General features: G+C 43.7%; 1 protein-coding gene across 5 annotated transcripts in view; it reads right to left on the reverse strand.

Annotated features, from left to right (window-relative positions):
- Window positions 1-2,984: 2,984 nt before the first annotated feature.
- Window positions 2,985-17,533, reverse strand: part of PWWP2A (PWWP domain containing 2A) — a 32,596-nt gene continuing 18,047 nt past the window's right edge. For 3 of the 5 annotated variants that reach the window (XM_075541915.1, XM_075541917.1, XM_075541918.1), the window contains exon 2: window positions 7,907-17,169. In XM_075541915.1, coding sequence (XP_075398030.1) covers window positions 15,486-17,169 — 1,684 coding nt within the window. In that variant the 3' untranslated portion in view covers window positions 7,907-15,485. The other 2 variants (XM_075541916.1, XM_075541919.1) reach the window with 2 other exon arrangements.

The raw sequence follows: 17,533 nt of genomic DNA on the forward strand, positions 1-17,533 counted from the left end.
GAAGTGCAGACAGCGTGCTCCATAGAAATAAGGATCATGAGATCTTACCTACTTTGGAGATGCTGTCAACAGATGTCCCCGGAGAAGACGTCATGCTTGGTAGAGGGCTGGGCCACTGCCATTACAGGACTTTCAAGCTCCAACCATGTCTTCATGCTGAAGGAGATGGTAGTTCTACCCTGGGTGCCTTGTGCTTGGGCTTAGTTTTACTTCATTAATTCTGTAAAGACCTGTGTATGTTCATTTGTATAATTAAGATCATTCAATGCATGAAATCCAAGATAGACCCTTCAGAAATAGTAACAGGAGTAATAATTCCAAGAGGGTTAAGTTCTTCTTAGGTCAACTATATACCAGCATGCTCCTTTCCATCAATTTGATTGCTTGTTTCAGAACTTGTGATACCTATTCCCATTGACACCTCATGATCACAAAGGCTGGTGTGCTTCTTCCATTTGGACTTTGTTGCTTCCCTGCTAGATGGTCGAATGTTTAACTTCAAGCCTTTAAGACGCCAGATGTTATATCTTTTAATAGCTGGACACCATCAGCTTTCTTCACCACATTTGCTTATGTGCCCACTTTATCTTCAGCAATCATGTTGGGAAGGTGAGCATCATACATTGCCACATTATTAGAACAAACCATTCTTGTACTGAGGTAAGATTAGAGGCCCAACGTCCATCTGTTTCCATACACACACACACACAGAAATATACATCTTTGTATATTTACATAATTATATTTATACCTATATATATAATTTTGCTTTGTAGTCCTTTCCTCTATTTTCTTTTCGTCCTACCCCACTATCAAGTTTCCCCCTTGTTCACCTCAGTAATTCCTCATAGACACATTTGTATGACAGAAACACTACCCCCTCTTCAACATCACTTTTAGATTTCTTGCTATTCCCTTGTCCCTTTGATTGGCTCATCACTCCCGTCCCCTGCCTTCTCCTCAGCCACACCCCCTCCCCACCCTGGAACCTTCCATCTTCCGTTGCCATTTCGGATTGTTTGTCCTGCCTATCTTGTATAGACAGACACCAAGAGAGAAAAAAGAGCCCATGCACATGGTTCCATGGCTTGTCGTGAGTCAGAGTAGATGAGTACCCCACTGTTAGTGAGCAGGCGCTGACAAACACCATAGGTTCATTCCCCCGAGGGCATTCATTCCCTGAGGGTGCAGAGACGGAGTGGGGACTGACAGCGACAAGGACTATATAACCCACTCAGGGGAACTAACACCAGAATGGTGGAACAGACACATGGATGGTGTGAGATACTGCACACACACAAAGCAGCAATAACAACAACGCTTATTCTGTGGGGGAGGTGGGGATAAAGGGAGCTGATATCAAGGAATGCAAGAAGAAAATATTTTGAAAAAGATGGCAGCAATTTTACAATCATACTTGATCTAAGTGGACTATGGATTGTTATAATATCTATAAGAGCTCCCAATAAAATGGGGGGGAAAAGAAAGAAAACGATAATATACAACAGAGAAGTGCGTGAAGGAAGACACCGGACAGTGAAAACTAAGACAAAATAATAATTTATAAATTATCAAGGGTTTCTGAGGGAGGAGGAGCAGGGAGGGAGGGGAAAAATGAGGAGCTGATACCAAGGGCTCAAGTAGAAAGCAAATGTTTTGAGAATGATGAGGAAAACAAATGTACAAATGTGCTTGAAACAATGGATGGATGTATGGATTGTGATGAGTTGTATGAACCCCCAATAAAATGATTAAATTTTTTTTAAAAGTCAGTCTCGGGGGAAGCAACAAAGCCCATATGGAAGAAGCACACAACCCTGTGTGATCATGAGGTGTCCAGAGGAATAGGTACCAGAAGTTCAAAAACAAGCAAATTGATGGGAAGGAGCATGGACAAAGAGGAGACCCAAAACCCACCTGCAAGAACAATAGGAGAGGCCCTCAGAGGGTGGGAGTAGGGGTGGTGGTGGGTGGGGGATGAGGAATTCAGGGTACAGTATAGCACTGCTGAAACACATAACTATCCTTTACTATTTCTTCCCCTTACTATTGAGGCTTGTTTCACCTCACTAATACTGTCAGACCTACTATGTTCATGCGCATAATTAAGGATGATCCATGCAGGGATGCCCGGGATGGAGGACCCTTCAGAAACAAACAGCAATGGTTCTGAGGATAAGGGAAGGCTGGGTGAGGGGAAGGGGACAAAGGGAGGGAAGTTGACAACAATGACTGTATTCCACGGAGAGAGGAGTAACAGTATTGTAGGTGAACAGATACACTGGATGGGGTAACATATGGCTAATCTATATTATATAACAAGGGTTCCTGGGGGGGGGAGGAGAATGGTGGAGAGAAGGGATAAAGGGGAGCTGATAGCAAAGAGTTCAAGAAGAAATTGTACAATTATCTATTTGTATTATAGAATGTTATGACATCTGATACGTCAGTCTTGGACTGGAGGTGTTTTGTTCTGTTGTTCATGGGGTCAGTACGGGTTGGAACCGACTCAGTGCCCAACAATCCTGGAGGGGGGCATAGTGGTTACATGTTGGGTTGCAAACCACCAGACTGCACTCCCGGGAAGCGTTGTCTGAGACCCACAGGGGAAGCTCAACTCTGCCCTACAGGGCTGCAGTGTCGGAACTGACGTGATGGGAGGGAGTTTGTTTTGGTTATCCTTTACCTGGGAGAGGTTTTCTACTCCCACAGAAAGTCCTGGAAACCAGTTCTACTCTGTCCGATTGGATCATTGTGTGTCAGATTAGACTCTGGCAGCTAGCTTTTGTTGTTGTTGTGAATTCTTCACCCCTCTTCTCTTGAAGCGTGGGCATCTAGAAGCACCATCTCCTTGGGACTCAAATTTACACTGCGCCCCTGGAAAGCACTAATGGCAAACCAGCTCCAAGAAACGGCTGAACTTTAATATTGGGGCAGGGTGGGAGAGGGGACCGACACCTTTAAAAACTCCTGAAACCTAAGGATTTTTTTAAAAATCAAAACTTTATTGGATAAATTTTACACAACATTCTTTAACATTGAGCTCTGAGCATACTTAAGATGAGAAACAACTTTTGTTATTTGAATCTACAAAATGGGACGGGTGTGTGGAGGCATGAAACACAGAGGAAAGGTGGCAGGAAGTAGCAACACAATCTATCCGCCCATTTCATGTCTTAGAACATGGAAAGTCTGGTTTGTAACAAAAACATGAGAGAAAAACTTTCAGTACTATGACCTGATCTCTCCATTTTGCTTTTTTAATGATTACTTCTATTAAAAATTCTGAAGCTTAATTTTAAAATCTTGGTTATATAATCCAAGTGAAATCCAACAGGGCTTGGGGATGAGCTGGTTCTGAAGTGAGCCTGTGAGGGGTGGCTTTGCAGATGCTGTAGGAGGACCCTGCCAAGCCCGAGCCCGAGCCTCGATAGAGCAGGGCAGGTGATCTTACACATTCTGATGAGAACTCCAAGAAAGGGGATTTCCCCATAGGCAATTTTAGAATGCAGCCAGGAAGCGTAATGACATGCATTATAATTGGGATTTGCAGTAAACTCATCAGAAGCAAGGCAGGTCACACCTTTTCTTCTTGATTTATAAAATGAATCCTGGCTCCGGTACCTTAAATATTCTAAAATTTTCACCCAGAACCTGGTGCTAATCCTTGGTTTGAGATTACTGGGTCATCCCAAATCTACACAGGATTAAGGAAAGTTTGCTCAGTTATCTGTTGCTTCAAATGAACTTGTGGAGGTTTTTTTTTTTTAATATATATATATATATATATATTGCTTTTTATTTTTTGTAATAAGTAATCAATAGGGACTATCTTTCTGGTTTTAAAAAATAAATCAATATTGCCACTAAAAAACCTCTGCTTTATTATTAAAAGTACGGCATCATCAAATATAAAATGCCTTAGAAATGTAGTACTAACAGGTCCATATTGTTTTCTCCGTTTGTTAAAAAGAAAAACGTTTCATAATATGTATTTACCAAAGTGTGGAGAGAAGCTGCTATGTAGAGGAATTCATACTCCATGCACGGAAAGGTGGATGTATCTGCAGGGGTCTGTTTCTGCCGTCTGACCAGGTTCCTGGGATGGTACCTTGCACTCTGGCTTCCTGGAGGAGGGCCCTTGTGTGGCGAGGGCCAGAGCCGAGTTCCGGTGAACTCTTGGAGGGCGTGTTTCCAGTCCGAGGACATCAGCTGATCCATTTGGGAGACAGAGTTTGAAGGATAAGAATGTAGTGATGGAAGTGTACGCAAAATGTGAAGTACTGGTGCCAAATAAATATATTTTCAACATGTTCTAACAAGCTAACGTATATTCAAGATAATACAGCACTGCTTTATTAAAGAAAGAAAACACCCCAATTTTCTCTGTGGCAGTGGGTGGGGGCACTCCACCACCCTTCTGTGTGCCTTGCCCGTAGTTTCTGTGGGCACCTGACGGGGGCGCTGACCTCAGCAGGCAGGAATATTGCTGTTTCACAGAAGCGCCGTTTTAGAAATAGCTTTGCTGGTGTCTGAACTAACAGAAACCTTAGAGAAAGTATGAAGCGTAAGTATGAGAAACAGGCCAACATTTCCGCCACCTTCCCATGCCTTCTAGGCCCCTCTAAAGCGTACTGATGAAAACTTCACCTTCACACGAAGTTTCTGTCAGTGATTCTTCATATGTGAAATTCAAGTGAGTGCTGCTTTTCACCTTGTCTCATGCACAATTTATTGCCAGTTTGGTTGTTTTCTAGAACATTCCCCAAATGCTTTGTTTCAGCTTAATGTAGCACAGCTTGTGAGCGCCCCTCGCTCTGCAGAACCGCGCACAGTAGTCTGAACGATGGCCCTGCACACTGTCTTCTTCGCACGGCCTTAAGCATGAGTCCCCAGTGTCCTGCCGTCCGGACGCTCTGCTGTTCCCTCGGGCTCTGTGGCTCAGGGCTGGGGCCGCAGCCTGCTAATGTCTTTGTGCTGCAAGACAGCAAAGAAAAGGAAGGCGATGGAGTTAAGCATAGCAATCAGATGGGGAAAATGAAGTCCTCTCATCATTTCAATTCAGCCCGAGGTGACTGTGGGATCACACCTCATGTTTTCATCGAAGCTTGAACAGCATTTGCTCACTGCCTCTGCACACCAGCAAAGCACCCATGTCACTGCAGAATGAGGTCTGGTCAACTTCCAGCGCCAAGGCTGATGGCCACCTCCACGCCCTCAGCCTGCGCTGGAGTGTGTGGTGACAAACGCTAGGGTTTGAATATCTGGCTAGTAAAACAGGAATTTTTAAGTTTGGATTTTCTGTTGCCATTTCTCAAGGAAGAATATAAAACTTCCAAGAGTCTGCTTAACAACGACAGACTGCTATGAGGCCCCCGCAGCCTTCTTTTGGCACAGGCTGGCCAAAATCCACTCAGCCATTCTACCCAGAAGCAGGCTCCGTGAACAGCCCCTGCAGACCCCATGGCCTGCGATATGTGCAAAGAGCCAGGCAGAGGGCTGTGCAGGTGCTTCATGAGCCCCAGCATAGTTGGGCCCCATTTTTCTCCTAGAATGCCCACTGTGAGCTTCATTAACAGCAAGCCTGAAGACCAGCAGAGGCAGCAACCTGCACCAGACCACCAGCAAGAAGCCAAAGGGCGAGACTTACAAGCAATGCAAAGTAACCCGACCAGAAATGCCAGCGCTGACCCCACTGGTACCACAAAGTGGTGAGAACGCCCGTGGAAGAGCTGCGGTCCCCGGGGTGCCTCTCCGACCTGGGAGCCCACGAACCAACGAGGGTTTAAATTCCCAAAGATGTGACTCATGCAATAATGAAAGGTGGGTGGGTTTTTTTCCCCATTCAAATGGGATTTATAAACCAACGAGATGGATTTTCCGTGGAAAAACCCCAGACAAAAAAAGTACAGAATGCCACCCTCGTTCTGGCCGATCTTTCCCGACGTTTCTGAGTGGGGTCTTTGTCAGAGTGCTGATTTCATGTCCACTGGCCCCCGGTTCCGTGCACACACAGTAACACAAGCCCAAGAGCATCTCGCACGGGCTTTCTCAGGCAATGGGAAGTGACTCCTAGTCCTAGGTACCGTACATAGCAGAAAGGGAAGTGAACACAGTCCTTGCTTCTAAAGAAAGTTAAAATTCGTCAGCATTAACCATACGTTTAAATTTCTAAAACTGAGATCTTGTGCAGATGATTTTAATATTACTAGACTATGACTCCCACAGAAGTTGGCCTCTGCCAGAACAATAGCAGTGGCTGTCTCCATTCCATAAGCTGAAAGGAGCAGGGGACGAGGTAAACAGATAATCCTATGTACATTTCCATTTCTTCCTACTTATGTCTCAAGATTTGGCTTCAATTTGGTGAAGCCCATTCATGTTCAGTTAAAGAGATGGAAGCAGGAAAGACCAGGATTCAAACAGAGCATGTTTTTCCTAAAAAAAAAAAAAAAAAAAAATCAAATTCATTGCTGTTGAGTAGATGACAGCTGAGAGTGACCCTGTAGGACAGAGTAGAACTGCCCCTGTGGGTTTGCAGGACTGTAAATCTTCATGGGAATAGACAGCCTCATCCTTCTCCCTCGGCATGGCCAGTGGTTTGAACTGCTGACCTTATGGTTAACAGTCCAATGTGCCAGTCAGTCACAGAATTCTTAAGACAAGAATTCCCTCACAAGATCACTTTCAGGATAGCTGCCATGGTATGCAACATAGAACATCCCAGCCTCAACCCCTGGTCCAAAAATGTGCCACTCTACCCAACTTGCAAATTATAGCTCATCTATAAGCATGCGGCCTAATTACAGCTCTTCACTAGCTGTGCAAACACCAGAAAGTTAGGTAGCCTTGACCCAAAGAAGCAATGAAAGAACGCATATAGGTAGAGGCTTCAAAAAGCCTGTGGAAAAATCCGTTATCATTTCATTCCATTTTCCCCACAAACTTTCTGAAGCCACTTCACATAAGTTATAAAGTGGCATCGCATAAAACCCCTAACCCTTTCTTACACCAGAGCCCAAGAAAAGCCTTTCAGAAATATAAAGACCAACAAATACGCTTAAAGTAAGAGTGTGTTTCAGCATTATCCTTCGCCACTGGAGCTTGACCTGCTTTATGTAAATGAGTGGTCACTAAAAATATACAGTGAAACCTGAGAGCCGGAACCCAAAGGGGATGTCCTTGGTCTTGGGGAATCTCACAAGGTTTCTGCCTCTGATCACTCACTGTAGTGGGAAATACTTGCGTTTTCCTCTTCTGACAGGTTTGTTTACCCAGTTTCCGGCTTTTGTGGGTTTTACTGTATATATTCATATATATATGTGTGTGTGTATGCAAACCCACACATATATACATACCTACACAAACAGTACAGAGCAATGACTACATCTAAGCAGTAATGGGGGAAAGTGACAAAGAAAGGCTGAGAGTGAAGAGAGAGGTCCAGTATTTACCTTTAAATCGAGGCTTCGTTGCTATCTGACATAATTAGGCTCTGTAACCCCCAACTTGAACCAATCTAGAAGCCAGTTTCAATTCATGACACTCATGTGCGGTCAAACGCCATGGTCTTACAGAGCAGGTGATATCCATGCAGTTATTTTCACTCATGAAAACCATCACCTACATGACCCAGCTCCCAAGGTCAATGGAAAAGAGGGGGAAGGGCTAATGGATTGCTTAAGTCTAGCCTAATCTACTTCAGGGATGATCACGTGATGACATGACGCCCTCTTCACTTTGTGGCAGGGCTCAGAACAGACAGACCTGCCCGCTTCACTGTTAACTTCAATGCTCCCAATCTGAATCCACAGTGGTCTGTCAGACACTGTAAGGGAGCAGCAGGACTCGTCACTGTCTGATGTAATAGCTGCCATTTGTTGAGACCTATGGTAGAAAAAACCAAGTTAACAAAAATAGAGCAGTCATTTGAGTTCGCTTTCATCCATTTTACCAGAAAAAAAATTTTTTAATGATCCCAAAATTGAGTTGAATTCTCACAAGGGATTTATGCTGGAAAACGTGCTGGTCCCACAGGATGCGATGCTTTGGTGCGAAAGGAAAACCGAGAGGGGTATGCACACACCAGCCATGGCCAGGAGAGGGCACTCTTCAGCTCAAGTCCCTTCCTGCAGCATGAGGCCAAGCAGCACACCAATAAGCTGTCTCCCAAGCATTTACAAAGGAGAGGGAAATGCTAATCCAGTTAAGTTCCTCAACAACAAAAGTAAGCTTTTACTAGCCCAACACAACCAACCACAGGTGAGGAGGGTGTGTAAGGGCAGCCATTATCTCCTCAAATACTTAATTAACAAGGGCTGAAACGATCCTCCCTCACAGCTGCATCATTACAGAGCTGAGGGGGCCTGCGCTGCTGGCAGAGGGAGGTAGGTAGTCCCTACTTGAAGTAATCTTTATGCGTGGTCAAGTTTTCTTCTCACTTAGGCTTTCAGAACAGACTTAACTAGCAAGCATAATTCAAATGAGGGATTGTAATTATGTCTTATTTTTAAACACTTGTTTGCTAACATATCTGGTTTAAGTATAAATAAGAAACAGTGAATCCATCGCATGATTGGCGGGGGGGGGGGGGGTCATAGGTTTAAATGTTCAGTTCTTACAGTAAAACTGTAATACAATGCTGACAAATGAAATCAGAAGTACTATATTAATCACCTTTTAAATGGCTTTTCTACAGAAAAAAATTATATTTGATCAACGTGTAAACATAATTACTTCTAAATTTTAACACAGAGGAAAACGATGTGTTTTTTTTTTATGAGGTTCAGTAATAAGGTTATTTACCCTTTTGGTCAGGCAGGAGCGGGGTGCTTCAAAACATCCAATTTTTGAAAGTCCTCTCATATGCTATTTTTAACTATAACCCAACAATCAAACTAGGAAAAGAATCTGATTTGAGCCTCTCTCTACCAAAATAAAACTTGATCGGCTGCAATAATCTTGCGTTCTGTGCAAGTCATGCAGAAAATGCATTAAAAAGCCGTCCTGAGCACCATGTCCACCCTGAAATGCAAGGCAAACCATGGGCAAGCGCTCCTCAGAGCCTGGGGACTACGAAGGCATGTTGCCTCAACCTGCCTTATAGTCTCTGCATCCTCTTTGGAAATGTGCTGATGCTACGTGACATAGGGCAGCCCTGACTAGGATGGAATAATGGAAGGAAGCCCCGGGAAAGGCACCGATTACACTGGAAAATACTCATTTTGTCCTTTAAGGGAACCACCACAAACACAAGGGGGCTTGGATCAACTGAGTCAAAAGATGGACTTCTAACGAGAACTTTGCCAAACCCACTCAACAAAGGGGGCAAGTAAGAGCCGCGCACACACTCCCTCTCCCTTGCAAACCCACTCCTCAAAGGGGACAAGAACAGCACACACACTCCCTCTCCCTTCAGTTGTTAGGGGCCGACTCCCACGACCCTCCCACGGGAACCGAACAAGCACTGCCCAGCTCTGTCCCACTTGTCACTCACACCCGTGTGCGGGCTGTTGCAGCCACACTGCTCAACACATGGCACCAAGGGGCTTCCTCTTTTTCACTGACCTTCTTTGTTACTAAGCATCGCCCGCTTAAAACGTATAAAAAGTACGTATTTAACTTGAACACAAAATTTAAAACTTTCCTTAATACGATGCAGTATCATGCAACAAGAGTAAAAAAGCCTACCTAATTTGACAATGAGACATTCTAGTTTTCAAGACTCGGTGCTATTTTTCTCATCAGTAGCTCTTCTAGAATGCTAAACAAATTGCTTGAGGTTTTTCCCAGTTCCCCAGGACTTCTGCCAAAGTCCCCGCTAATACTAAACTGCGGCTGGAAACCCAAGGTTTGCAGCCATGAGCACCTGGACAGCGAGGCGTGGTGTAATGACTACACCCCTCCCCCTCCAAGATGGCTCATGTGACCAAGGAGCGGAGTGTAGGCAATTGGCGATTGAGCCGCGCCCAATGCTTCCAAACCACCTACAGCCTCCCAGCCACCCCTTATGGGGCTGAAAATCTTGACAGGACAGGCCGCGCCATTCTCCCAGGTCCCAGTGGGTGTAATTGAACCACAACCGACCAATGTACCATGAATAGAGCAAAGAAAAATTACATTAAAATCCGCTTTTCACCGTTTTGTGGCCCCAAATTATTTTTAAAGAGGGGGGCAAGGTCCCCAGAGCACCTAGCATCTGTGGAAATCAGCTTAATTTACACCACATAAAAGCAGACAGCTGTAGCCTTGTAGTTGTATAAGCTTTGTGATTCTTTCAGAGCACAGCTTCCGGAAGCAGGGTGAAAGGAGCAGGGCCCTGGGGCGAGTACAAAAGGCCCACACCAAGGAGACCCCTCATTCATTCCCCAGCAGGCTCTCTACTCAGCACAAGCCCTGGCCGGTTCAATCAATTCCAGCTCAGTGACCCCACAGGGCATAGCGGAATCACCCCACCCAGTTTCCAAGGCTGTAGACCTCTGAGGTTCAAACTACTAACCTTTGGCTTCGCAGCCCAGGTGTCACCACTGTAACCCTGGGAGGCCTAGTAAGGTAGAGAGAGGGCAGTCTTGTGTGGCTGTTGCCAGCTGCCATCAGTCAATTCAACACAGAGCAACCCATATGCCAAAGGCCCAGTGACCCACCTGGTTTCCAAGGCTGTGTTCACAGATCACCAGGCCTTTCCAAGACTCCTCAGTGGAGTTGAACTGCCAACCTTTGAGCTAAGCAGTTGAGCACTAACAGTGTGCGTCCTCGGCAGGGTTTCCCAAGAATCTACTTTACATAGAGGAATAGGGCAGGAGTTGAAATGTGACATGTATACCATTTGTCCTCCCCTCACCAGTACTCTACCTGAGCACTGCTGAGCTAGACTAAGCACGTGTACTTGCCAAGACTTTGTTACCCAGATGATTGGGGCATCTGGGTAGGAATAATACCGCTGTCCATTTCTACAGAGGCCACTGCAGAGAAAGAGTCAAAGATACCGAAGTGGACTTTCTGTGCCTCACGATGTGGCAGTGGTGGGAATAAGCCAGGATACACAGGTCTTAGCCAGGCACTTTCCTGATTGCTGTCTTTCTTTAAACTCTGGCCATGACCCTAAAAGGAGGCACTATTTTCCTCCCCTTTACATAGATGATGACATGCCAAAGACAGCTCATAAACCTGCCTCAGGAACATGTGCTCTCATAGAGGCGCTCCTGCCCTGACTTGCACCACAGGTGCATAATGTTAACAAAGGTTCCAACCTCCCAGTTAAATGCATAGAAATATATCCATTCTACCTTTTACTCAACTGGATAGCCCTCTCACAATTCTATAAAATCACCCTCCCTAGGGAAGCAAACCATTCTCTCCATAGAGGAATACACGCAAAACACTAACACACACGGTTGTTTATATATGTATCCATCCCTTTAGGGTTTTTTACTAGTGTACTAGTAATTCACCAGTTCTAAACTTTGGCCATAAATCTGTTTCATCAACATACATCTTAGGGTATACAGTTTAAAATTACTCTGAAAACCACAAATAAGACCAGGCAACATTGTGATTCTGTGCCCTAGATAATCATGATGAAATAACAGTTGACCTGACTTTAAACTAAGTTTTGCGCCCAAGAGAACTAAATGAGGACTAAGGAAGGCTAAAATTATTTTTAATAGTTGAATAAAAGCAGCCTCACTAAAATGCATTATACATGGTAAGTACAAACATGTCAGTTTATGTGAAAAGGAAAACAAAATATGATTATACCAACAATCTAACACTTTTACTATTGGGTCTTTGATTTTCCTTCTGGAAATACAAATCTTAATGAATCTTAAATTGCGGTATCTAATTAAGACCCTGTAGGGCATAGAACAGCCCCAGTAGGTTTGTTTCCAAGACTGTAAAATTTAACCGGAGTAGAAAGCCTCATCTTTCTCTGGATTAGAGGCCGGTGGTGTCTGAGATCTTGCAGTTAGCATGCCAATGTGCCACCCATTATGCAATCAGTTCTCTTTACAGCTCAAAAAACTGCACTGCCAACAAGTCGACCTTGTAGAACAGGGTCGAATTGTACCTGTAGGTTTCCCAGGCTGTCTTTATAGGAATCGACCCCATCTTTCCCCCAGGAACAGTGGTGGTTTCAAACTGCTAACCTTCCAGTTAACAGCCCCAAGCATAATCTATCCCTACACTGGCACCTTGTAGGCATCTATCCCTACAAGACCACCTCTTATTCCAGTCATAATCCCCTGTACCAAGCATTCAATTAGAGATTGCCTTACCTATTAGTACAACCCCAAAGCAAATGACCAGTTAAGAGAGAAACGTATTCCATCTGGAAACTTCCCCATTAGAGGCATCACTGGGCAAAGCCGTGTAATCAAATCTTACCAACTTTTCCAGACACCTGCCCTGGCTCTCTTCTGCTCTGCAGCAGTAAGAAAACCTCAGTGAACTACTTTGAATCCAAACAGAAATTGTCATCTCTAATCCCCAATTCAGTTACTCTCCATAAAGGAATTTTTCCTCTAGAATGGCCAACTTACAGAAAGGTGCCTAACTCAAATAGTAGGGCAACTCAGTTTACAATTTTGACCTTGGAGACTTCAGAGTAACCTAAGTATTAAAATGCCTAACACTAATATTTTCAAAATGAAAATCCCTTCAAGGTTTAATAAAATTAGACACGTTAAATGGCCCAAATACCAAATTGTCTCTTTGTCTAAAGCTTGCCTAGCTGGCTACCCCTATTTGATGCAATTTATAGATCTTCCCATCAAAACCTGTAGGGACATAAGGTAATGCATAGGAGCTCTGGACTAAGATTCTAGTTTTCCTTTCTGGTGCCACATGTAAACACGTGGCACGGAACACTTTCCTAGTCTACCTTTACAGAACACGAAAAGGGAAACTAGCTTTCTGGCATACCACGTTGTTTCTCAGAGCTCCAGAAAGCAGACACCCCTGTAACCCGCACAGCTCTACTTCTGCCCTTTGTTGGCGGGCACTGCATCTGGGCTTCCTCGCTGCAAAAGGGTCAAAGATCTACATGGTTTCTCTCAAGATAAGGGAAAGAGAAATGACCAGTTACCCAATTCAATGGATTTCCATTCGCAGTAAATACTGGACCCATTTACACAGCTGCTTAGGAAATTTCTATTTATAAAACTAAAGTATTTAATATGCAACTACTGGACCTTTACCTACGCCATTTTAAAAACCTCTTCAGATGCTTCCTAGTGAGGTCGTCAAAGGATATGTGAGAATGGCAGCTTGCAGTGCAGGGAAGATTGAGAATGAGCAAAGATGGTGACTATGGTCCCTTTTCCTCAAGGCATGGAAAAGAAAATTCAGTGTTATTTTTCTACTTAACCATCATGCTTTCCTTTTTCCTCATGGCTTCTGAAACAAATCTAGTTTACGCCCAAGCACATTTGCCAAAACTCCTGTGTTAGAGCGACCTACTTTCAGGATCACTGTGAAAAGTAAACTGGACCACTATCCAGTGCCTTGAATGTTTGGGGTGACTTTTGCTCTGCTGCTTTAAACCTTTCTGAATTTCAGATTTCATACGCTTAAGAGTATTTAAATGAACAAATCTGAAACAAACGGTGAAACATGTTGATACTTTTTGTTAACTCTTCAATCATGCTGAACTTTTTTTCAACCTGCTATAATCAAACATTCGAAAAAGTTGTTTCTGTTTGCAGGAAAGAATACGTTCAAGTGAAGCATCTTGATTTTTAGAATTGTGTGTTTATTATAATCAAAAAGCATTACCCAAGTTGCCCAGGAATTAGACTTGTTTTGTAAATATGGGCATGTGCATCACAGATGTCCTTATTATACGCACTACCGATGCCTGAGCTCCATTTATTTTTTCATTACAAATCCCATAGTAATTATGATTATTCAAGTTAGATTCATTAAAAATCCAACTGTTGCTTCCTTTCAAAGTTTCAATTACCTAAAACTTTTCATAATGATAGTAAGTTTGAAAGCTAAGCAAGCTGTGTCAGACACAAAAATAGAAAGCAACTTCAAAAATCTTGGGATAAATTTGCCTCCACAGATTATCAGATATATTTTTCACTAACCATACAAAGCTAAAATAGAGCAAAAAGTCAAATCTTATGATAAAAAAGATCGGATCAACAAGTGAGCTAAGTTACTAGCCTCCAAAAGCAATGATACCTGAGGCAAAAGCCCAAACTGTAGGAAAGAGACTGGCTGGAATAGTCTAAGTGTAAATAATAAAGCATGTAATAAAACATTAAAGTTAAAGATAAAAGGAAAACAAAAATTTAGGTGAAAATGAAAAATTAAAACCCACATATTTTTGAGAAATTAGGAGGGGGTGGGGAATAATCAGATCTCAGAGCATACCAGACCTCTATAGTACAAAACTCCACTTTCAGTGATTAATTGCTTATTATTTCAATTTTACCTATAATCATAATATATTTCAACAGGGCAAATTGAAAAATAGAAGGTTGCTCTTTTACCTCTTCTAAACATTATTACAAAGAATTGTTTTCTAACACCTTGAGAATTTTGAAGCTTTTTGAGAAACACACACAAATAATTGGGATGTAGTCAATTTTATTTACAGCTTTTTTTTTTACATTTCAGAGCATTACACATTACATTTTCTCATTTTCTGACCTGCAAACAGATACCTTAAATGTAAACTGTTTTAAAAAAATTATCAAATTAGGTACATCCAAAATGCAACAATTACACATGACAATTAATTCACAAAGTGTAATTTAGGAGGACGTATCCTAAGAATTTAGGAATAGCCAGTCAGGAGTAATCTGACCAAATATAAGAACCAGCTATTTACATAACGCAAACAAACCTATCTAAACTCCCAAACCAGATGTTTGAAAGTTTCTGTTAAATACCCATAAGAAAGGAAGCAATCTACCCAGCCTTATTCATCCTCAATACTGGGTTAGCACTCCAGTCCACAACAGGGGGAGGGAGAGCAAGCCTACTTATCAAACTCTCAATGCCATTGTATGCATAGAAAAGTGGTGCTCCTTAAAAACAAGTTGTTAGGATTCACACTGTTCCCCAGCTCACCACTGCAATCCCAGGCCTGCAACTCTTGTCACACAGTGACAGGCTAGATATATTATATATATATGTATACGCTTATACATATATACACACAGTATTAGGTATGAACAGCTACCGACAGTCCCTCTGACAACTCACTTCCAGTTGAAGCTATGGCTCCTATGCTTTGGGGGTGGTTTAAGCCCGTGAAACTGAAAAATACTGGTACAATCTCAGTTCATTAAGACAAATTTTGATTGCATGTTCAGTTTAAGCTTCCTGGTCAAAAATGGCTCTGAGGTGAAGTATAAAAAGGTCGCCAGTGGAGTACAATCTCTCCCCCATCTGGCCAGAGTGTTTCATGGAAGTGTTTAACTAGACTAGAAATCTAAGGTGCCTTCCAATCATTCTTGCCTACCTGTCCACGTTCAAGTTTCAAACTGGGTCAACAAAGCCCGCACCTCTGGGGTCAGCTGCTTGGCAGCCTTAGCTGCCTCCGTGATAGCCTTTCGATACAGGCCCTTTCTCTTCTTATTAAAGCGTGACTGGAAGTTCTCTAAAAAGGGGGAGAGTTGTGAAAGAGCAAGGAAAGATGTTGTTGGAGACCCAAACCATGAAATGCGAGCCTCCTGTCGGACCAAAAGGCCGTTATCTTTCCGGCTCACAGTTATAGTGAGAATGCGGGCTGGCCACCATGGGAAGCCGTAAATCTTGGCCCAAACAATGTCCCCTACACATATGGTCCTGCCATCTGGTGTGACGCATTTAGAGACGTTTTTGGAAAAGATTTTCATTTTCAGGGAATTACTGAGCTTTTTCTCTTCCTTGGAAGAGGAGGAGGTGGAGGAGGTGGAAGGTGCGTGCATACTGCCTGGAGGAAAATCAAAGCTTTCTGAAGAGCTACACTCAGAGCTGGACGACTTCAAATCATCTGTGCTGTCAATGCTACACACAGACGCACTGGGAGAGTCAGGCTCCTTGTGATTTAGGGTCATGTAAACAGAGATACTGCTTTTGCTGCCCTTTTGGCCCAGTGTCTGTGCTTCATCCTGCTCACCAGGCACATGCACTTCACTTGTGTCCTGAACCTCACCGCTGGCCTCTTCGGGGCCTTTTGAGGGACTCTGATTTTCTGAAGGGGCCTCACCTGCTGAGCGGGTGGAGGTGCAGCGAGACTGGGGCTTGGGTGCCATCTTGCCACTGCGTACTTTCTCAAGCCCTGTCTCCCGAGAAGAGTCATTCTCTTCATTCCTGTACCTCTGAGGTTTTAAGCGAGCCCGTGGTGGAAGGGAGCCTGAGCTGGGGTTCTGGTAGCGGCGTGTGTGATGGACTTTCGAATGTGCACTTTTGGAAGTAGAGGTTTCGCTTTGCTTCCTTTGTGCCTTTTCTTTGGCAATTCTCAACACTTCCCGGGCTTTGGCGTGGTCCATGTTCTTGCTCTGCAGCACCTTCTTCGTACTTAAGTGAGCCTTCGATGGATTGGCCGGAGCGGGGACCTTCCCGACGCGGCCTCTGCTGTGCGCCAGGTTGGAAACCTTCACCACAGCACTTCTTTTCTGACTTTCAGCGTGGCCCTTCCCGTCCACCTTATGGTCTGCTTTCAGTTTTTTGTTCACAGTAGTTACGCTTTCGTTTCTCCTCTTTTTATCTTCGTATTTTGAGGAGTCACTTGCACTACTGCCTTTCCTAATTTCCTTTTTCTCAGCAACAACGCTGTTTTTACATTTGTCACACAGGACTTGCCTGGGTCGGAGCTTGATAGCATTCATTATGGAAGTGGGTTCTTCCCGGTACATTTTTCGTTTGGGTCGCTTAATTTTCCGAGGTGGCGGCTGAGGTATTGATTGGTTATATGTGTCCCTGATAAACAACGGGGGAGGATAAGGGGCGCCTTCATGGAAAAGAGGTGGTGGTTTGGAAGTCCACAGGCTTTCAGCCAGGCTCGGCTCTGGAGGCGGGACCGGGGAAGGGTCGTGGGGAACAGCACCCTTTGCTTCTTGCTTGACTTCTGCCCCTTCCTGGAATGTACTACTTTGGAGCTGCATAGCTTCAGGTTTATCCTTATACTCCCTTTTAGGAAATACTGTCACAGGGATCCCATGGGGCCCAAACCTTGGAAAGAAAAGAAAAAGAAGCCATTAAGTGAATGATTCTAATTCAAAGTTTTACAGACAATGATACCTTACATGAGCAGTCCTGAAAGTCTTCCCGTATCAGAAGAAAAGCCCTACTGACCACGTCCCCTAAGCTTCCCACGTTCTCATTCTTCGGACCTAAAACTTAGCAAAACCAAGTAGTTGCCCTGAGCAAAATTATCATACTTAAAACAGATCTTTTTGGTCTTAAATAAGTAGTATGTTCTTCTAACAAACAATTTAATATTAAACCTCAGGTGATCATTACACAACATGGCTAGTAAATGAGATAATAAATTCGCAACATGGCTTTCTTGGGTTATAATCACGCCCCCAAAAGT

This window comes from Tenrec ecaudatus, chromosome 2 (assembly GCF_050624435.1).
Source record: "Tenrec ecaudatus isolate mTenEca1 chromosome 2, mTenEca1.hap1, whole genome shotgun sequence".
In the NCBI taxonomy this organism is placed as follows: Eukaryota; Metazoa; Chordata; class Mammalia; order Afrosoricida; family Tenrecidae; genus Tenrec; species Tenrec ecaudatus.